Genomic DNA, 23047 nt, shown 5'->3' with positions numbered 1-23047 from the left:
TTGAGTATTGGTAATGGCATGTACCTAGGATGTCTTATGAAAGTCATTTAGGTTGTGAAAGTATTGATAAAATAAGTAAATTATGGTTGGCAATGGTATATAGTATGAATTTGAAATTTGAAAGAAAAATTCGTAGTAATTCAAAATTAGTTCCGAATTGATTTTACTGTTCATATTAGACCGCGAAGGCCCATTAAAAGGACGACATCTTAAAATTATGATGAGTCTGAACGTTTATATTTAATTAATGTTTGTATTGTACTGTACTGACTGGTAATGTCTCGTAACCCTGTTTCGGCGACGGTATGAGATTAGAGGACATTACAGAATCAGTATCCTGGGATATCAAAACAAGAATTAAGAACACATAATTAAGAACAAGTTAAATATTTATCATACAATTCAGAAAATAATAACAAGATTCGTCTTAGGTTTCATTCCCCTTATGTATTTAGGGGATTTAGTTCATAACTAAATAAGAAAACATCTCAGAATAATAAAGAATACAAAACATAAAGAAAACTCAAAACTCCTGAAGGGGAATTGAGGAGAGATCTTCAGTTTTGATGATGAATCCGGCTTCTGAGATGAATCAATCGGCTTCCTTGGAGTAATTTCTTACTCCCTATTCTCTGTGTCCCCATTTTCTCCTCTTCTAGGGTGTATTTATAGGCTTTGGAATGCCTATGAGCCCTCAAAATTAGCCTTTTCTGAATTGGACTCAACTTGGGCTCGGCAGGGACACGTCCGTGTGCTATTACTTCAGGCCGTACTCGAGCCTGTTAGAATGGCACGGGCATGTGGGATGCCCGTGTGAGGAAGTCTAGGCCGTGTTGAGTTCGTACTTCGGCCCATTTTCTTCGTTTTTGGCCCGTTTCTCGTTCCTTTCACTCTCCTATGCTCTCCTAAGTATAAAACATGAAATTAAAACATTAGGAGCATCGAATTCACCAATTCTAATGGAAAATCATCCATAAAATGCTTTAAACATGTGGTGAAAATATGTATAAATTACGATTTATCAAATACCCCTACACTTAAGTATTTGCTTGTCCTCAAACAAAGTTCTCAACTCATAATCAAAATAAATTCTTCTCAACTTATAATTTCTATCGATAATATCTCACATTAATCCATAAGTAATCATACATTGAGACTTTCAACTAAAAGAACATAAAAGTTTCAAACATTCTGAGTTGAGTATTTAATCATGCAAACATAGATGTCTCTCCTGATCTGAGTAATTTCCTTTGATTCAGAATATCACAGAGTTTCACATCCTCACTGAAGATTCACTCAAATCACTCGAGGTGTTTAAGGGCAATAAATGAAGCACTCAATAGTCAATAATGAAAAGTCATTACCATAGGCTTGTATGAGAATCAAATCTCCGCCACTATAATTTAAGAAGATACATCAATGAAAAGGTCTTTAGAGGGTTGTAGTGAGGCTTGATTAGGGGGTGTGGTCACAAGCTGAAAGAAAAGGTTAGAATCGAGATTGAATTGAAAAATTGCCTAACTAGAAAAAGAGTTAATCTTCACTTGCGTACAACAGAGTTTCTTTTCAGAATATGAAATTACAGATAAGTATACATAGTTTTTTTTAAGAACAAGTTAAATATTTATAGACTAACTTATTACAAACAAGACATAACTAAGCAATTTCTTCAACTCAAATCTCGACAAAAATAGGAATTAAATTAATTTAGGGGATTTTAATAATAATGTGTTAAGGGTTAATATTGAGGTTAATACAAGGAATGGCTTGTTAGGCTCAAGGGGGTTTACTAGGGGTTAATCATGGAAGTAGGCTTTTCATGGCATGAGTGGGTTAATCTTAAGTGCCTTAATCATTTTGATATATCAAATCAAATGGTGTGGTCTCGACATGCATAATCAAGCAAGTTCTAGAATAACAGTTCAATACTGACACACTCAAAGCAATAATAAAAGTGAGCATGAAAGGATTAATAGATGCTCAAAAGGCTCAAAAATCTCACAAAAAATTATGGCTTTTTGATGTTTAGACTTGTGAATTCCAATTCAAAGCAATACCTAGACTTGGTGAAACAACCTATAATTTTAAATTCTTAAAAATCAACTTATCATGCTTGATTCTCTAATGCCTTAAAGTTTAAACAATCAATGCATAAATCCCTATGTTTTAATTAAAGATATATCAATCAAAATCATAAATCAAGTAAAATTTATCCTAAATATGATATGAGAGCTTTTCAAGAGAACAAGGTAATCATTCAGGGATTTTTCTGATAATGACATGAATGCCCCCCACACTTAAGATGTACATTGCCCTCAATGTACAAAGATAGGTATTATAGAAAATAAAAGTAAGATAGGGAGAGAAGTGAAACTTCCTGTATGATGAATTCCTCGAACTAGAGTTTTGGAGAGTAATCGGTTCAAGAGTGGAGGAGGATACTCCAGCGGTCGTAGAGGATCATTAGTCCATAAGTCATGCGCCAAAAGAATATTATATCTAATGGTAGCTATGGTCGTGGTCGACCAGGACATGGCAGTCGTGGAGAACTTTTCTCGGTGGAGTTTTAGTTCCTATGTGACGATAAGCTTAAGAGCTCTATATAACTGTGATAAAATCAGGAACTTTTTAGGGGATATTAGGAAGAATAATTACTCAAAAAGAAATAACCAAAATTAATAATTAAAAACTAAAATTTCTAAAATCTAATAAAAATAAAAAGTAGTTTCAATAAAAATTAAAAACATAAAATAATAAATAAAAATTTTTAAACATCTTCATCGCTGGATGGTTCGCGAGGTGGGACTGGCGATGAGATGTGGAGGTGCTGACAAATCTGCTGTAGAGTAGCATCAATGTTGTTAAATCGTTGAAAACACTGTTGCTTGAATCGATTGAGACGCTTATAGATGTCAGCATATGAAGCCGCCGCATGAACTGGACGAGAGGGTGGTGGTGGCTGGGTCGGTGGGTCCTCGTGCCGTGGGGGGACATCATCAGGAATATCCTCATAGGCCTCCTCCTCGATAGATTGGGTGAGACGATACTGGGGAGGGTAGGTTCCTCGGCGCCTCTTGATCATCCTCATGCTAAGCATGCTCGAGATGCCTTGTGGAGACATCTGGCTGATGAGGGTGAGGGATGATTCTTGGGCCGCAGTGTTTAGGAGCCCAAAGTGTCATGCCAGTCGAGTCACGTAGAGGCCAATAGAGATGACCCCCTTCTGATGCTGCTCCGTCTGGTGCTGAATCACAAGGGCGATGAAATAGGCAAGGTCGATGACGTGCCCTTGCGACATACACCATAAGAAGTAGGCATCGTGAGTGTTGATGAATCCAGTACTCTCTCACCTCGCTGTAATCGTGTGAGCCAAAATAGCGTGTAGGTACCTCAGGGATGGTGGGAGAACTGATGCCTTGGAGCGACTAGGATTGTAGGAGGCTACGCTAGGGGCCAAAGTGTGCCAGCACTTCGAGGAAGAAAAATGTATGTGGTGAGTGAGAGCATGTAGTTCATTTTCCTCCTTGAGCTCCTCTGTATATAAGCCTAGTGCAGCACTAAACTCTGGGACGCTTAGCTGGCGGACTAACCCACCTAGGCGAAATTGGACCGTGTCGGGATTATTGTAATTTGTCATTACGGTCTGAAGATGGAACGTTGAGCATAGTTTCATCGTGAGCTTGAGATACATCGGCTCGATAATCTCAAAGAACAGCTCCCAAGGGTCAGTGGTTAGGAGGGCCTGAATCGCATTAGCCATCTGAACTTGTTCTACGGTAGCCCAGTCGATGCAGCGGCCCGCAATTAAGGGTCAGGCCCGAAGTATTTGGAAAAGCTCTTCTTGGGGCCCTCGGGGGAACTGCAAGAGAGGGTGACGAATTTTCGTGGTTGGACCCGCGAAACATGACGCTTCCTTCCTCTTATTCGAAGTAGGTATGGCGGCCTTTTTACCACGTAAAGATGACATGGTACCTGCGTTTAGAATCATCAAGTTATCTTGATGAGTGGTCAAAGTAAAGGGAATACAATTTTTAAATAAAAAATAGAATTTTAGCCACAACCAAAATAACTAATATAATAATTTCGTGACCTTATCATTGTATGAAAATGGGCGTAGTAATGGCATATGTAGAAACAAAGAGTAAGGCTTTTCTAACAACATGATTGAAAAATGCAAATTGAATGATAAACAATGGCATGGAAATATCATAAGAATGAGCATGGTCAAGTCATGGGTATGAGGTTTCCCTAATAACTTGATTTAACACGCAATGTAAAATAACTAACCTAAGAATGCAAATTAAATGATAAAATAATGAGCAAAATGAAAAATAGTTTGAAAGCAATGAAATGAGTAAAAAAACGCTAAGGGGGAGAGATTGAGTGTTAAAAACGAAGTTGGAGGCGGTGCACGGGTGTGGCAGGGAGGCCGTGTGGAGTTGCAGTGACTGGGGTTAGGGTTTTCAAATGGGGAAGAAAGTGAATAGTACAGGATATTTATAGATTTTGGGGTACATGGCCATGACACACGCCCGTGTTCCCCAATTTCAGCCCGTATGATTCACGAATTTCAAATTTAGGCGTGTCTGACATTTAGTACACGTCTGTGTTCCTCGGGCGTGTGGGTTCACACGGCTGTGTCACACGATCGTGTCTAGCTTCGTTCGCTTCTCCCACGCCCATGTGTACAAGCCTCACGCCCGTGTTAAGGTTCGACCACGGGTGTTCCACATGAGCGTGTCGAACACCCGTGCTATTTTGGCAGGCTCGACCACGGTTCTTCTACACTAGCGTGTCGCACGCCCGTGTTATTTAGGTAGGCTTGACCATGGCCATTTCGCACGGCCGTGGCCTTTAATTGTAGCCCGTGTTGGGGAAATCTTTTACCCTATTTTCACACGGCCTTAAGCACGCCCGTATGCTTGGCTGTGTCTCTGTGGAAACACCTGTATTCAAGATTTCTATTAGTAAGTTAGGAGTTAAATACCAAAATTTAAAGAAATTAATATTGTTAGTGCTCGGGTTGCCTCCTGAGAAGCGCTTATTTATAGTCTAAGCTCGACTTACCTCTCCAGTGAAGGGTCATGGTGGTTTGAGGAGTTTATACTCCTCATTCCTGCTATCAACCTCATCAAAATAAGGTTTTAATTGGGTGTTGTTTACCTTAAAAGTGCCGAACTTGGAATGACTCACCTCCACCGTACCAAATGGAAAAATACTGAGTACCGTAAGAGGGATTTCCTCATTCAGTGTGGTAGTGACAATGTGGGGATCTGTGGTATTTAATAAGACCTTATCACCAACCTTAAGTTGATTTGGAGAGGTATCAGGCTCGTTTTGGCGTAGTTTCAATTTTTTTAGTGTTCTCGGTTTGTGCGTCCACCATTCATCGAGTTCCTCGATTTGTAATCTTCGATCTTCATGAACAGGTCCTCTACTAGTGCTTGAGAATGACTCGTGTGCTTCCTTCAGACTCATTTTCTGCAAAGTAGGTTGCACCATATTGTTAGTTTTAGTAGAATGGTTTAAATGATCACTTTCAATTCCTGATGTGTTGCCAGAATTGCGAGCTTGAAGGGTGATTGTTTCGTCTGCCACCCGGAGTTTGAGTTCACCTGTGCCAACATCAATGATGGTTTTAGCAGTTACTAAAAAGGGCCTTCCTAGAATTAAGAGAGTGTTGCTATCCTATTCTATGTCTAGAGCAATAAAGTCAACGGGAAATATAAATTTATCGATTTTAACTAGCACATATTTAATAATACCTCTAGGGAATCTTATAGTTTTATCTTCTAATTGAATGCTCATCCTAGTCTGTTTGGGTTTCCCGAGACTTAGTTGCTTAAACATTTTGTAAGGCATGACGTTGATACTAGCCCCTAGATCAGCTAATGCATGATTAACATCTAAACTACCAATTAAGCAAGGAATAGTAAAGCTCCCTGGGTCTTTTAGTTTGTTGGGTAGTTTATTTTGGAAAATGGCTGAGCAAACTGCGTTCAGCTCCACATGCGACGCCTCGTCTAACTTCCGCTTCTTTGCTAAAAGTTCCTTTAAAAATTTCATTGCGTTTGGCATCTGTGAAAGAGATTCAATAAACGGTAAGTTAATATGTAATTTTTTTAAGAGTTTAAGGAATTTACCAAATTGTTCATCTAGCGGTCTTTCCTTGTTGCGTTGTGGTATGGCACACGAGGTTTATATTCGACAGTTACTGGTTTGTTTGTATTTTGATCTACCTCACCTTGACCTTTGCTTACCATAATTTCTTGCCTCGATTCTGGTTCAGGCTCAATGACTCTTTCGTCATCTTGAATATTAATTGCGTTGAGTTGTTCCCTTGGGTTAGGTTCGGTATTACTTGGCTAACTACCTTGTGGTCGTTCGGAGATTAGTTTGGAAAGCTGGCCTATCTGAGTTTTGAGCCTTTGGATCGACGCTTGTTGATTTTTAAGTGATTTCTCGGTGTTCTAAAAATTGGTTTCTAACACTGATATAAACTTTAAGAGCATCTCTTCAAGGTTTGGCTTCTTTTCCTGTTGGTAAGGTGGTTGTTGGTAGCCTGGAGGATGTTATGGTCTTTGATTTCCTTGACCGCCCCACGAGAAATTGGGGTGGTTCCTCCAACCTGCATTATAAGTGTTACTATATGGATTTTTTTGAGGTCGAGGATTATTACCCATGTAGTTTAATTGCTCGTTATCCATGTTGTGGCCATAGGGTTAGTATTCCAAATGGTTTGTTCCACCTCCGCTTGTTTCGCACTGCATTACTGGGTGAACCTATGAAGAATTAAGAAAACCATCAATCTTTTTATTTAAGAGTTCTACCTGATTAGAGAGCATGGTGACCGAATCGACATTGTAAACGCCAACTATTTTTGTTGGCTTTGTCCTCATGACTTGCCACTGATAGTTATTCAGTGACATCTCCTTTATAAACTCATAGGCATCTTTCGGTGTTTTATTGTTGATGGTTTCACCAGTAGCTGCGTCAACCATTTACCGAGTCGAAGGATTCAGACCATTGTGAAATGTTTGTACTTGGAGCCAAAGTGGTAACCCATGGTGGGGGCATCTTCTCAAAAGGTCCTTGTATCTCTCCCATGCATCGTAGAGTGTTTCTAAATCCCTCTGCACAAAAGAATAGATATCATTACGTAATTTAGCCATTTTAGCCGGTGGAAAGTATTTTAGTAAAAAACTTTCGGTCATTTGCTCCCAAGTAGTAATTGACCCTTGTGGTAACTTGTTCAACCACTGTTTAGCTTTGTTCCTCAATGAAAAGGGAAACAACCAAAGACATATGGCATCATCAGAAACACCATTAATTTTAAATGTATCGCATAGTTCTAAGAAGTTGGCTAAATGAGCGTTGGGATCCTCATCCTGCAAACCATCAAACTAAACAAATTGTTGTATCATTTAAATAGTGTTAGGTTTTAGTTCAAAAGTATTTACAGCTACAGCAGGTCTAATTATGCTTGATTCAGTTCCTGTTAAAGAAGGTTTAGCATAATCATACATAGTGCGTGAAGCAGGATTTTGATTAACCACAATTGCAAGAGGTAGCTAATTGCTTTGGTTTTCAGCCATCTCTTCGGTTGAGGGTTGAGTATCGTCTTCTTGCTCATTCTCCGTGTATCTTAAGCTACGCCTTATTTCTCTTTGGTTTTAACGAACTGTGCGATCGTTTTCTTTGTCAAAAAGTAGTGGCCTTGACGGGTTTCTTCTAGTCATAAACTATAAAAACCTGCCAAGAGAAGGAAAAAGTAAATAAGTAAGTAAGTAATAATAATAATAATATAAAATTAAATTACAAGAAAAATAAATGGCTAAAGTAATAAAAATTGAGCGTTCCTAATATCTTAGTTCCCCAGCAACGGCGCCAAAAACTTGATCGTGTTATTTCGTAATAGGTTTTAAATATTTATAATTAATAGTTCTTGAAACTGACTATTATCGCGATGTAGGCAAGTGTACCTATCGAACAGTAGTACAGTTTTAGCAAGACCAGATTGTCGAACCCAAAAGAACTAAAAGTACTAGTAATGACTGTCTTTTTATTATCTAGCCTAAGAATAAAGAGGTTTTTGTTTTAATTAACTAATTATCTAAACTAAGAACGCACAGAGAATGGAATTGGAGAATTGCTTTTGGAAAAATCAATTGAATGAAGACAATACCTAAAGAAAAATCCACCTAGACTGTACATGTTATTCTGGCTCCGAATCAGACGATTTATTCATTTAACTTGTTCCGTAGAGATCTCTAAGTTATGTTATTATCCCTATTCAAGACTAATAACGTCTAATCCTTAGATTGAATAACCAAGACTTTTCTCTAATTAACACTCTAAGATTGCATTAACTTTATCTATGGATCCCCTTATTAGGTTTCACCCTAATCCAGCAAAATCTTGTCACCCTATGTCTAGGCATGCAATCAACTCCGCTTAATTATGATGAATGTACTCTTAGATAGGGTTTATTCCTCCTCTAAATAAAAGCTTATCTTGAATCAGTATTATGGGATATCAAAACAAGAATTAAGAACACATAATTAAGAAAAAGTTAAATATTTATCATACAATTCAGAAAATAATAACAAGATTCGTCTTAGGTTTCATTCCCCTTAGATATTTAGGGGATTTAGTTCATAACTAAATAAGAAAACATCTCAGAATAATAAAAAATACAAAACATAAAGAAAACCCAAAACTCTTGAAGGGGAATTGAGGAGAGATCTTCAGTCTTGATGATGAATTCGGCTTCTAAGATGAATCAATCAGCTTCCTTGGAGTAATTCCTTACTCCCTATTCTCTGTGTCCCCCTTTTCTCCTCTTCTAGGGTGTATTTATATCCTTTGGAATGCCTATGAGCCCTCAAAATTAGCCTTTTCTGAATTGGACTTAACTTGGGCTCGGCAGGGACACGCCCGTGTGACACGCCAGTGTGCAATTACTTCAGGCCGTGCTCGAGCCTGTTAGAATGGCACGGGCATGTAGGATGCCGGTGTGAGGAATTCTAGGCCGTATTGAGTTCGTACTTTGGCCCATTTTCTCCATTTTTGGCCCGTTTCTCGTTTCTTTCGCTCTCCTATGCTCTCCTAAGTATAAAACATGAAATTAAAGTATTAGAAGCATCAAATTCACCAATTATAATGGAAAATCATCCATAAAATGCTTTAAACATGGGGTAAAAATATGTATAAATTACGATTTATCAATCACATGTCGGTTTGGGATGTGTATTGATGCAAGATGGAAAGGTTGTGGCTTATGCGTCCCGTCAGTTTAAGACACACGAAGGGAACTATCTGACGCATGATTTCGAGTTAGCTGTTGTGGTCTTTGCGTTGAAAATTTGGAGGCACTATCTGTATGGTGAGAGGTGTATCATCTACACCAATCACAAGAGTCTCAAGTACCTCCTTACTCAGAAGGAGTTAAATCTTAGGCAGCACTGATGGATTGAATTACTCAAGAACTATGACTGCACGGTAGAGTACCATCCTAGTAAGGTCAATGTGGTGGCCGATGCTCTAAGTTGTAGAGCGATGTCTGATTTGAGAGCGATGTTCACTCTTTTTAGTTTGTTCGATGATGGGAGTTTGTTAGTCGAGTTGCAAGTTAAGCCGACTTGGATTGATCATATTTAGGATAAGTAGTTGGTGGATGAGTCTATAGGTTTGCAGTTTTGTCAGGTTGAGAGTGGCAGTACCTCAGATTTTGGGTTGAAAAATGATGGTGTGCTATGTTTTTGACGACGGATCTATGTACCAAATGATTCTGGTTTGAAGCAGTCAATTCTGAAGGAGGCGCATAGTAGCCGTTATGCTATACATCTCAGTGGTAATAAGATGTATCCTGATCTTTGTGAGTTGTACTGGTTGCCAGGTTTGAAGCGAGAGGTTACAAATTTTGTTACTCGATGTCTAACGTACCAACAGGTTAGGGCTGAGCACCAGTTGCCTTCGGGTTTGTTGCAGCTAGTTAAGATTCCCTTATGAAAATGGGAACGAGTGATGATGGACTTCGTTAGTAGGTTGCCCTTGATACCCACTAAGAAAGATTCTGTTTGGGTCATTGTGGACCAATTGACCAAGTCTGCTCACTTTATTCTGTTTTGGACGGACTATTCTCTGCAAAAGTTAGCGAAGCTCTACATTTTTGAGATTGTAAGACTGCATGGAGATTCTATCTCGATTATTTCTAATAGAGATCCTCGTTTCACTTCTCGATTCTGAAAGAAATTGCATGAGGTTTTGGGTTCGAGGTTGGACTTCAGTCTGCGTTCCATCCTCAGACAGATGGTTAATCTGAGAGGGTAATTCAGATACTGGAGGACATGATAAGGAGTTGCGTGATTGATTTCTGTAGTATTTGGGAGGATTATCTGCCGCTAGTTGAGTTCGCCTACAAGAATAGTTTCCAGGCTAGCATTCAGATGGCACCATACGAGGCTTTATATGGTCGTAAGTGTCGTACTCCGCTATGTTGGACTGAGTTGGGTGAACGTCAATTTTTGGGTCTTAAGTTGGTTTCTAAGACCGAGGATAAGGTTAGACTGATTCGGGATCGTTTAAAAGTGGCTTCTAATAGACATAAATCTTATGCAGATCTGAAAATGAGTGATATCGAGTACTTTGTGGGGGATTTTGAGTTTCTTAAGGTTTCTCCATGGAAGAAAGTTTTGAGATTCGGGCGTAAGGGCAAGTTGATCCCTAGGTTCATTGGGCTGTATTAGATTCTGAAACGTGTGGGACTGGTCGCTTATCAGTTAGATTTACCTTCGGAGTTAGACTGTATCCATGACATCTTTCATGGTTCGATGTTGAAGCAGTATCGGTGGAATTTATCTCATGTTGTGTCTGTTGAGGAAATCGAGGTTAAGCCAGATTTGACTTTTGAAGAGGAGTCGGTTTAGATTCTGGATCGAGATGTTAAGGTTCTGAAGAGGAAATCCATTCCCTTAGTGAAGGTTTTGTGGTGGAATCACGGTACTAAGGAGGCTACGTGAGAACCTAAGGACTCGATGCGTTAGCAGTATCCTCATCTGTTCTGATTAGGTAAATTTCGAGATCAAAATTTCTTTTAGGGGGTAGAGTTGTAGCGCCCTGACTTTCTTATTTCTGTTTTTGTAAGTATTTGACACAAGTGTGTATCTCTTCTAGTGGCTAAGTGTTCTAAGGTGTGTGTGTAAGGTCTGGGGTTTAAGTATCACCTTTGGCAATTTTAGTTCTTTTTTGTCCAAGCCCTACCCTTGTTCAATGGGATTTTATAAAATTTTCTATTAGTTCATATCAGAATGAGCTTGGTGGTTCGAGTGGTAAGGGTGTTGGTGTCTTAGAGGTCCTGTGTTCGAATCCCTGTGCGAGCGCGGGTATTAATTTTTGCTCTGCTAACTGATAGAGTTTCGGTCATATTGAAAGTTTGAGAGAGTGGGTTAGTGGGAAAAAAATATCGGATATGGGGGTTATCAGTATTGGTTTCATTTCTTTTTGCTAAAAAAATTCTCTCATTTCTCCTAAGAAAAAAGTTGACGTTAGTCCTCTACTTCTCTGCTGTTTTCTTTTTCCTATTCCCCTTTCGGTTTCATTTCCTTTTTGTCTACCGTCACATTTTCATTCTCATTATTTCAGTTTTCATCGCACGTTCTGGTAAGTAGGGCTTTGCTATTCTATAACTTGTGCTTTTTCTAATGTTGATTGGGGTTATACGATTGTTTTGGCAGCAACGAATTATGAAGATCGTGATTCTACTCTTGCAGAATCGTAGTTAATAATTCGGAGTGTTGGGGTAAGCAATAAGTGCTTCATTTTAGCTATGGTTGGTTTTGAGTTTTTAGTTTAATCGTGTTTTAAGACTGATTTTGAGCGTTGATATGTCGACTCTTAGGTTCTAGAGGGCTCAGGATAGTTTTTGCATCAAAACGTTACCAGGTGTGTACTCAAAATACAGAAAACGAGGCTTCGGTAAAGGCTGAAAAAAGATTCTGTCAATTCCACATGGGCATGTGGTCGCCTGTGTAGATTGCTGTGTGTGAGACATAGCCGTGTGGTCGACGAAGGTATAGCCGTGTGCAGCATACGGCCGTGTGGTGGCTTAAGTGTGGCTGTGTGGGCCACACGGGCTTGTGGGCCTGCACGGACATGTTACACGGGCGTGTGGAATTTGGGTCAAGCCGTGTGGGCCACATAGGTAAAGGCCAAATTAGGCGTGTGGGCCCACACGGGTAGGCCACACGGGCATATGAGCCCATAATTCTGAAATTTTCCTATGGTCTCACGGGTCACTCCGATCGACTATAGGCCTACTGTAGGGTCAGTAAGGGCTATTAAACCCCTATTTGTATGTTGTGATGTTCTGATAGATTGATCTGAGTAGGATGTTGTGTGTATGCCTAATTGTACTACTATACGTATAATTTTTATCTGTATATAAGCATGTTGAGCATGTGTAAACTGTTATATCTGCATCTAATTTTTTGTATCTATTGTTGGGGTAGGTTTGTATATAAGGAGGAAGTAATTTGTTCGGCGTTGATCGCCTATATTCTGGCAACTCGACTGCATATATTCTGATATGTGTCTTAATGGAACAATGTGGTGTGTAGGGATGGGTGGGAGTTTGAAACCCCACATGGTGTGTAACGCCCCGTACCCGAGACCGTCGCCGGAGTCGAACACGAGGTGTTAACAGACTTAATTCATTACTTAAACAGCTCAAACAATTTATTTTTAAAATTTTCAGTCAACCTAACAATCTGTTTCATAGTTGTTTAAAAATTAATATCTCAAGTTACGAAACTCGAAATCCAATTCCGTAAAATTTCCCTGAAACTAGGCTCATATATCTATTTACTAATTTTTTTCTAGAATTTTTGGTCAAGCCAATTAGTACAGTTTATTAGTTAAAGTCTCCCCTATTTCAGGGTTCGAATGCTCTGACCTCTGTGTATTACAAATCAGATATCTCCCCGTACAGAGTTTCAATGACTATTCCGTTTGTTTCTAATAAAACTAGACTCAATAAGGAATCTGTACATATAAATCATGACTTATAATTATATTTGAAAAATTTATGGTGAATTTCCAAATTCAGAACAGGGGATCCAGAAATCGTTCTGGCCCTGTTTCACAAAAATTTAAACATCTCATAAAATATAACTCATATACCTATTTTGTTCCATCCATATGAAAATAGACTCATAATTATTCAATTCCATATTTTATTCACCATCTAATTGTATCTCTACTATTTTTAATGATTTTTCAAACTCACGTCACTGCTGCTGTCTGAATCTATTTTATGGTAAATTTTACCTATTTCATGTTTTCCATGGATTAGCTAGTAATTTAGGGTATTTTCATCCACGCAATCAAATTTTATACAAAGATCTAAGACGTGTCGAAGACCTAATTTGGGCTTCCAACACTTCTATAAATAAGACATTTGGGCTTTGATGTAATGAAGTCATCGTTGATGACTTTAAAAACCCTAATAGTTTAGTAGTAGATTTAGATTATTTTCTTTTCAATTTTTCATAACTCTTTTGTTTTCCTATTGAAATCAGTTTTGATTCAAGAGTTTATTCATTTAATTAAAGTATTTCAGTTTACTTTCTTTTGCAGTCTATTTATTTCTTTATTTCAGTCTAGAGATTTACTACTCCATTTCTTATTCGATATTCAGTCCATAATTATTCAATTCTTTTTCTCTTCCGAACCAATTGTGTTCTTTACATGATTCATTCAATCAAGATAGAGATTATGAATAACATGAGATTAACGAGTGGATAAGGATGTGATTAATGGAGGATTTAGGGTTTACTGAGAGGGATTAGTTGGTATGAATTACATGTGCTTAAACTACTAGGATTGACAACCCTAGAAAGTTACCGTAGGCTAGATGAGGCCTAGAGATAATTCGAACTAAGTAAATTGTAATTTCTCCTGGTTGAGAAAGTGAGGTCAGGAGATAAACGAGTATCAACCAACCGATTAGTTAATTAGAGGCCGGGAGGTAATAATTGGTTACCTAATCCAAAGTTAGTTACAGACCTTGAAGCGAGTTAATCTTCCTGGTTGGTTTATTGATTTTTAAGTCATTTGTTTATTTTCTTATTTATTTATTTTCATTATTTATTTTTATCTCACTTATCTATTTTATGGTTTATCGTAATATATGAATTAATTACTACCATTTTAGACTTAATATTGTAAAAGTGTTTTTATTATTTATTCCATCCTCCTTTGGGTACGATCCTCGGAATACTTCCAAGTATTTCGTTGTACAAATTATATTACAATTTGACTAGTGCACTTGCAGACACCGTCGTTCTTAATTCTTATATATTTTTGGTGTTAAATTTTTATTATAAACGACAATTCGTTTACAGGAGGTCAAGTTGTTAGCGCTGTTGCTGGGAGGTTTCGACAATAAATTTTGAAATAATTTTTTTTTTACAATCAATAAGATAAGTAGGAATGTTAGGACCTATAGATATGATATTTATTTTATGTTTACTTTTTTTTATTTCTATTTTTATTTTCTTTTCAGGTAGTGTATGACTCGAAGCTCCAACACTCCAATCGAACGTTACCTAAACCCAGAGTAATTACTTAGGCGCAATCATCAGCGATGAACATTGGTCCTCCCACGATAATTAATTTACCTCAAGGAAATCTATTATTTGAGGACCCACAAGAGTAAAAAGGAAATAATCGGGAAGAAGTCTCAATGGCTCAACAAACGTTGTGTGAGTACGCCCTATGTAAAACCCCTTACCAGGTTCAATTATCAAACTCGAGTAATGGGATGCTACAACAAATACCAAACACTTTTCATACAATTTATTTATATAATTTTCAAATAAATATTAAATAATCACACACAAACATGTATCAATATATATATTAATCCATAGATATTGAGTACATGGAAGGCTAAAAATAATTTGGTACTGAACATGGATTAAATCGAATAAGAAACAACATAGAAGGAAAAATCTGCATACAGGGGACACACGGTCGTGTACAAAACTCAGCCCGTGTGTGAAGAACCACACGGTCATGTTGCTAAACTATGTACAAGAGTCATGTTCGTATGTGAGAGGGTACATGGCCGTGTGGATAGGTCACACAACCGTGTGAGCAACCCACGTAACTCTCTGTGCTTGTGTATACTAAAATCGCTTAAAATTTTACAAACTAAATAGTTGTGCTAAGAGCCCATGTGTGGCAAACAGTCGTATGCCATGTTGTGTGTACCTGGAAAATGCCTTTCAAAACAAGAAATTTACTTATGAAACACTTATGCCACCAGCTATCCTTTAAGCCATAATTTAACCTATTCAAAAGCATTTAATTCAAATCAAAATCATCGTTTTAAGCAACCATCCTAAGTGTCTAACTAGCCAAATGACCACATTCATTCATGCCAATATACCTTTAATGGTACTTCAAATATTCAAGCCAATCTTGAACATATTCAACTTTATAGCCATTCCGTATTTGATTCTCATTTTATCTTAATAACCTAGATACAAAAACAACCAAAACCTTTAAGTAAAACATAAGTATAAAAATGACTTTTACTAATCCCATACTAAGACATAATCTAGGCATATCATGAATCAAACCAAATCCAAGCATCAACCAAACATAGTGCCTAACATATACCACTTCGTCCATGAAGACATTAAGCAAATAACATTAAGCAAATAACTAAAACAACATCAAGCTATCTACAAAGTGATCATTGCCATCACATTTATACATATTTACATAACCTTTAAGAGCCAACGTAACTCAAAATGACCATAAGAAGTATATCACATCCTAGGTACATGTCAAGACCAAAAAGAACCATTCACCAACACTTGTGTTCGGGATTTTCGCTGGATGCTGAGTTGATGATCGAGTCGATAAGTACCTAACATGCGTATGGAAAAACAAAATCGTATGCTGATTATAACTTTGTGGTATTTATATAATCCAAACATTTAAAACATAATATAAGTCATAATGATGAACAAACTTAAGAAAAATAATAAGCAATATGAAAAGGCACATTTCATCTCAATTTCTCATTTCAAGTCTTCATTGAACACATACAATCAATATTCATAGTGTAGCTCACTATTTCATATTCCAATTTCATATTTCATTTCCTTCAATAACATTTATTATTTCAATAGCATTGCCATTACCATATCATTTTCCATTTTAAAATCATTGTCTCAATTTCATCATTTATTTCCCCTATTAACACGACTTGGATTCATACGGATACACGAATCCAATCAACACACCAAATTGGCACTTGGTGCCTGATGGATAAATCCGTAATAATGAATTGCGCACTGCGCTAGTCGGTAAAACTGACAAATTGATGTGCCCAACACTGGTCGGTATAAGTGACAAATGGAGTGCCTAGCACTCCTCGACACGTAGTCGTAAAACCCTGAACTTTTTCTATCCTATGACATGCCAATTATACCCGACCCTGTCCAAACAATTAATAGGTTAACATATTTCTCGATTCAATTATAACCCAAAACTTCAATCCTTTAACATAATTTCATCAATCTAATAATTCAATCATATATATTTATATACATAGCCACATATTTCATTTCCATATCAACATCAATTTCACATCTTAAATAATATTCAATATTTCCACATCTATTCAATATAATCCTTAACACAATTAACAAATTCAACCACTTTAAAATATATCTCACCGAAACAAATTTTATAGCTTGCCTTATAACTTACCATGCAATGCAATATACAAATGCAACAATTGAAATAGTTTAGATTATAGAAATACAAACTATAAACTCTGAGCTATTAGTCGACGACCTTGTCTTTTCCTTTCCTTCTTAATGATTCTGGGTCGATGTTAGCTACATATTAAATATAGGACTTTGTACTAGCTGGGATATTTTGAGCCATAGTGGCTAGGATGATGGATTTGTATAGTGTTTGCCTTTTTTTTGACATTGTTTGTTGGCTCTTTTGTAGTAGCTTTGCTACTTCTTAGGTAATAAAACTTCAATTATCCAAAAAAAAAAAAATGAGAAGTAATTTTTTTATTGGAAATATGAAAATATACTTGACACAATCGTGCCTTTTTTTTAAGGAAATTAATTATATAAGTATCAATAAATGTAAGTATAACTATCATATATCAACAAGTATGAGTACATGTTGAAGCAATTACAAGATAGAACTAAATTATTACAACAAGATGGACGTAGAATCGAAAATGATCTATACTAAAACCCACACATACACAAATGTTCATGACAATTTTTACATGCTTTTGAATGAAGCAAACTAGTTTCAAATTTGTAATAATGTATTTCACATGGCCAAAGTTATACCGTAGTTATAAATAATTAACCAAAACAATGCAAATAACCGTTAAAAGTTAAATTTTTCTTGTAATCCAACCACCCTAAAACCCATGTAAAACCCCATCAAGAAAAATATAAAAACCTAACCATGGTTTAAAGCACAAATCCTAACAAGCTCAATTGGGCAAATCATATAGGAGATGAAGAAAACATCAGTGACCTTGCCTTTTCCCCTTTCCTTCCATGCCAAGTCATTGGCCTTGATAAGAAAAAGGATAAATAAAGTGATAAAGTACAAGTTGAATGAATATCATAACAAGGTTATTAAGGTTACATCCACCTTGCATGTTCACATCAAGATGAGTAAGAGAGCCAATGAGAAAAAGTCATTGGCTAAAGTCTGGTGATGCAATGGATAATGATAAAGTTAGTAGAAGGCTTACTTGTGTTTCAAGAAAGGACCTTTTTGCATGAAATGAAAGGTTGAAACTTTTTTTCTTGTCCTTGTTTGTGTGTTATTGGTTTATTTGCAACTTTGAGGTTTACTTTCAAGAAAGATAAGACCTTTCAGGTTTTCTTTTGTTTGATATAAATGTGTTAAATTGTCTGATTCTTTTCGTTTTTGGATGAAAATTTTATTTTGTTAGTATAGTTACTTGTCTCTGAAGATTGTATTTTTGGATTATATTACATTGATGTTTAAAGTCCTCTTTTTCAATAGTTTCTTTTCTCAATATTTAATCATTCATAGGGAAAGAGATAGAAGAAAGTAAAGCTAGGGGAGATGATTTAGACCAACTAGGAAGAAAATGAGGCTTCCTTGTATTGTGTAGGACTTGTGGCAAAAATGGTGACCACTTTACTTCTTGGTGCCCTTACAAGGACCTTGCACCCCAAAACTGAACCATTGAAATATGAAAGGCCTTCTTCAATAGATGGGGCTCATGCTTCTCCTAAAGCCAACATCAACAATTGTATTTCTTCAAGGTGCAGGAAGGAACAACATTCAGTGAGGGTCACTGTAGATACTTAATTTGGGCTACTGTTTTAGGAAATTGTGCTACCAAGTTTGAAACAAGTAGTAGTGTTGTTTCACTTTGTATCTCTTCCAAAGCAACAACACTTGTTTAGAATAATTGTTGTTTAGAACAATTATGTTCAAAACAAGACTTTAGTTAGAATAGTTGCCATATAGTGTAGTTGTCATTTGGGAATAGCTCTTATTGAGAACAGCTAAAATTTGAAACAACTCTTATTTAGAATTATTGCGTTTCAAGAATAGTTATGTTCAGAACAACAACTATTTGGAGCAACTTCTATTTAGAGCAATTGCATTTTTAAGAACAACTATTATTTAGAATAAGCTCTGCCAAGAAAAGTGTCAGTAAAGAACAACTCTTGTTTGGTAGTTGGTAATGCATCACATAAGGTCTATCCCGATGAGATGCCCTCACTCTATTGAACTCGTGTGCCTAATGGCACTTGGTCTTTCCACAGAGTTAAGAGACAAAACCTTGACCGAGGACAATATTAACCCATTGGGAGTCCATTGATTTTGAGCAAATGACATTTCAAAGACTTCTCTTAAAAAAGTCAACCTTCTCTCAATAGGAAAAAAAATATTTTTAAAAAAAAACACCATTTGGGTTTTTGAATTTTTTATTTGGGCAGATTGAAGGTAGGGATTTGTAATTTTCTTTATTTATTACCTTTTTCAAAAAATTTTTTGTAAAATTATGTAGTAAAATATTTATGTGACAACAAAATATGGTAAGATAATTCTCACATCATGAGCCTAAAATCATTAAAAAAAATCAAATTATTTGACGAAACTAAAAAAAAGTAAACCTCATAATTAGATATGTACACTTTTTTTAAAAAAAAAAAGAGGAATAAGACAAATTTATCAAAAAGACAAAATAGAAGAACTTTGAATGTGAAAATGCTAAAAAAAGATAAAATGGGAAGTTGGGTTTTATATATTTTAGCTAGGTTCAAGTAATGAGACAAGTATTAATTACTGGTACTGTGTAATTAAACTATGGGATGGAGAAAGTAAATTAAGAATTTGTCCATAAGCTAATACTACTATTGGCAACAAGAGACAAAAAAGATTATTAACCACATGGTTGATACAAATTTGAACTCTTGTAAACATTTCTTTTATTCTGTAATGACTGAGAAGCACTGGTAATTGCTAAATGTTCTGCAACTGTCGGCTAAGATAGAACCACTTCCATTGAGAGTTTAACCTTCAAGCACTTCACTTGAAACAGCACTCAAAATACTCTCAATCTCTTTCGCAACTGATTTCATCGAAGGTCGATTCTGCTTTCTCTCATTCAAACATGATTCTGCTAAAAATCCTAGAGCTTTCATTGTCTCTAATTCTATTTTACCAGCTTGTTTTTTAAGACAAGGATCAATAACATCCATGAATCTTTCTTCTTTGAGGGTTTTCCTTGCGAAAACCACTAGGTTCACATCTTCTTCTCCTCTGTTAAAATCAATGGCTTTCTTGGAAGTTAACAGCTCCAACAAAACTACTCCGAAACTGTACACATCGCTCTTATCGGTTAGTTGGAAGTTTAGGTAATACTCGGGGTCGAGATAACCTAAAGTGCCTTGAGCACAAGTTGTAACATGACTGACATCACTGAAACCCAACCTGGAAATCCCGAAATCAGAAACTTTGGCATCAAGGTTTTCATCTAATAAAATGTTGCTCGATTTTACGTCACGGTGGTATATAGGTGGAACCACAGAAGAATGGAGATAGGAAAGACCTTGTGCTGTCTGGTATGCAATGCAAAGCCGGCGGTGCCATGAGAGTGTCACCTTTTTACCCGGGAAGATCTTATGAAGATGATCAAAAAGGGTTCCATTGGGGATGTACTCATAAATCAATAGAGGTTGCTGAAGCTCAACGCAACAGCCAAGGAGTTTGACTAGGTTTCTATGGTTAACTTGGCAAAGGATTCGGACCTCATTTATGATTTGATCAATACCGCTGGCGTTCCCAAGCTTGGCTCGCTTCACAGCTATGTTAGTTCCATCATCAAGAATGCCCTTGAAAACCTCACCGAAACCACCTGAGCCAAGGAGGTTGTCTTTGGAGAAGTTTTTTGTTGCCTTGGCTATCTCTTTGATAATGAAAAATTTGGCCAGTTTGCCACTATTGGAGCTTAAAAGATCTCTATGCGCCTTGGTTAAACTCATTTCAGCTTCTCTCTCGCAGTTTTTCCGTTGCTTGTAGGCTATAATAATGGTAACAATGAGTCCAACTATGATTACACCTGCTGCAAAGGCTGCACCTACACAGTACAATAATACCATAAATTAGTGATTGTATAAATTAGACTTGGATTGTGTTGGTCTATTTTACTAAAAAAATAATAAATTAATTATTATACATTAAATTAAATAATAAATTTTGTTAAAATTTTTATTCATTTATTCAGTTAAAAACTAGTTTTTACATTTTATATGATGTACACATGGTATGTCACATCAATATCTAATTATTTAGTTAGTCATACTAGTTTTTAATAATATAAATGAAAAAAATTTTAACAGAAAAATATTTTTTAATCTAATATACAATAATTAATATAGGAAAATCCATTAAAATCAGAATACAAATTTTAGAGGGGTTGACATTTACCTCCAACTATGGATTTCTTCTTTTCATTCTTGCAACGTCTCCCATGTGCACATTTCACATCTATGATGAAAAGATACAAAAGTTTAATATCGTAAAATTATTCAATTTTAAGTTAGTTGGTCTCACTGCAGCTTATCTGGGAACAATATATTATAAAAGTTATTAGTTGACATTTCTTCATGCCAGGTTTTAACAACCCTAAAATTAAGTTTAAGATGGTGATGTTTCCAACATTGTTCTAATCGAACTTGCACATGTGGCCAGCTTAGCAACTTGCAATTTCAAATGACTGTGTGAAATTTAAAGAAGATCTTCCAGATCCCGGTTCATGTCAGTACTACGCCTTAAACTGATTTTAACTCCACATGCATATTCACGTATTTCGAGAGGAAAAGGTGTCACTTTAGGTACAAAATGTGCTATGTTTTTTGAACTATTCAAGCACAGAAAACTCTATTAAACCATCTCTCTTTCTTACAGTCACAGAGATTAAAAAATAGAATGTTAAAAGAAGTTTTATACTGACCTTGACAAATACCATGAATGGAGTTCCATTGAAACCCTCGCTTGCATAAGCACCTTCTTTGTCCAGCATTAACCAGATCCGGCAAGCACATTGAATTCACTAAATCATTGCAATCGTCGGGGAGCTTACATTCCGGTTCTCGCGGGGATAACCACTCTATCTCCAACCCTGGCACAGGCCACTTACTGACAGGCAAATTCATATCCAAATTCACAAAACTTTGATAAGCTGAACATCTTTCAGGACGAACCCTGATCCTGTAAGTATGCATGGTACCCCCAGTAACATACCAACAGCAAATTGGCAATGCCCCACAATTGGCTTTAGCTTCTGGATTGCCCCTGATGTAATCATGACAAACGCTTGTTGAGCTACAATTGAGAGCTACATATTCTTGGGGGACCGTGGCGCTACAATTCATGATCATGACTGTATTGGCGCTTGTGATGTTAAAGGGAAGCTTTTCATCCAACTGAATCCCCTGGGTTCCAAAATCAGCTGCCATACAAGTATTCTTGGCCAAACCTGGCGGACGGATGGTCAGTGTTTGAGTCATTGGATTAATAGAAGTGATCTTGTAGGATGATCCATTGAAAGCATCCAACCAGAGTGTCCCCGCAATACACCGTACTTTGTACCAGGGGTCACCGCAATCTGGTCCGGTGCTAAGCGGATATGGAACCGTAATTCGGCCACATTTGGGGCAGACCTTCAACGCCATGACAGTAATACAATCTCTGGAGAACAGCATTACCATTGTAATAAGAATCGAAAGAGGTAGCATTGTCTTCTCCTCTTCTTTTCTTCATTAAAGGCTAGAGTGAATTCCAAGTAAAATATATACTAGTAGCAAGCTTGAATTGACCGTGGCTTTCACTATTAATTTATGGGTTTTACTGTATGGTTCTATTTTATATATTTTTGTTCTATTTAATCTCGTACCTGACAAATAGCACAAATTTTTTCTTCCAATGCACTTTATAGGGTTCTCTCTCCACAATATATTGGAGGATATAACGATGAAATAGGGACAATGTACCCTGCTAATTAAGAATCTTATGTATATAATTAATATTTACTTAAGTTCGTAAGGGGTGAACATGCTTACCTGCCCTTTAACATATAAAAAAGAAAAGAAAGAGATTATTTTTAAAATATTTAATAAAAGCATAGAAACTCATTTATTTTTTGGTACCCATATTTTTCCGAAGAAATCAAGAAATTGAAACTCAGCAGTGCCGATTGTTGGACCAATTTATTGTCTATTTCATAGGGAATTAACTATCATATCGTGCTAGCTGTATAAACACCAAATGTAATGAATTAATTAATTATCATTTCTTTTTGTCTTTTCTCTTCAGCTTTATTGGATATTATCAAAACATTGCTACCAGTACCGCAACATGGAAAAGAGAAAGGAGCTTGTAAATTGCAATTTACGGCTATTCCTTCAAAGCTTAAAAGCAAGCCGTAGATCCCTAGAGTACT

At 36.6% G+C, this 23047-nt stretch overlaps 1 protein-coding gene and 1 non-coding gene across 2 annotated transcripts; one reads left to right on the top strand and one right to left on the bottom strand.

The window, feature by feature from the left end:
- The first annotated feature begins 7059 nt into the window (after positions 1 to 7059).
- On the top strand, positions 7060 to 7166 carry LOC121228657 (small nucleolar RNA R71). The gene has a single exon (XR_005926232.1). It is a non-coding gene; the product is annotated as a small nucleolar RNA R71 (small nucleolar RNA).
- Positions 7167 to 19616: 12450 nt separating this feature from the next.
- On the bottom strand, positions 19617 to 22319 carry LOC107948054 (wall-associated receptor kinase-like 15). The gene is made up of 3 exons (XM_016882529.1): positions 21560 to 22319; positions 21034 to 21093; positions 19617 to 20683 (listed from the first exon to the last, which is right to left on the bottom strand). The coding sequence occupies exons 1-3, from the start codon at positions 22314 to 22316 to the stop codon at positions 19617 to 19619; spliced, it is 1884 nt and encodes a 627-aa protein (XP_016738018.1). The 5' UTR covers positions 22317 to 22319.
- Positions 22320 to 23047: the final 728 nt, after the last annotated feature.

The sequence above is a fragment of the Gossypium hirsutum genome, chromosome A04 (genome assembly GCF_007990345.1).
Source record: "Gossypium hirsutum isolate 1008001.06 chromosome A04, Gossypium_hirsutum_v2.1, whole genome shotgun sequence".
Lineage (NCBI taxonomy): Eukaryota > Viridiplantae > Streptophyta > Magnoliopsida > Malvales > Malvaceae > Gossypium > Gossypium hirsutum.
Note: the sequence above shows the minus strand (reverse complement) of the source record. Positions and strands in the feature narration are given on the sequence as shown.

Excerpts from the sequence above, each read along its gene's own strand:
- LOC107948054 (XM_016882529.1), bottom strand. The coding sequence starts at position 22,316 with ATGGTAATGCTGTTCTCCAGAGATTGTATTACTGTCATGGCGTTGAAG. Across the intron at positions 21,094-21,559 it reads CATTCATGGTATTTGTCAAG|ATGTGAAATGTGCACATGGG; the intron begins GTCAGTATAAAA and ends TTTTCATCATAG. Across the intron at positions 20,684-21,033 it reads GAAGAAATCCATAGTTGGAG|GTGCAGCCTTTGCAGCAGGT; the intron begins GTAAATGTCAAC and ends TGTACTGTGTAG.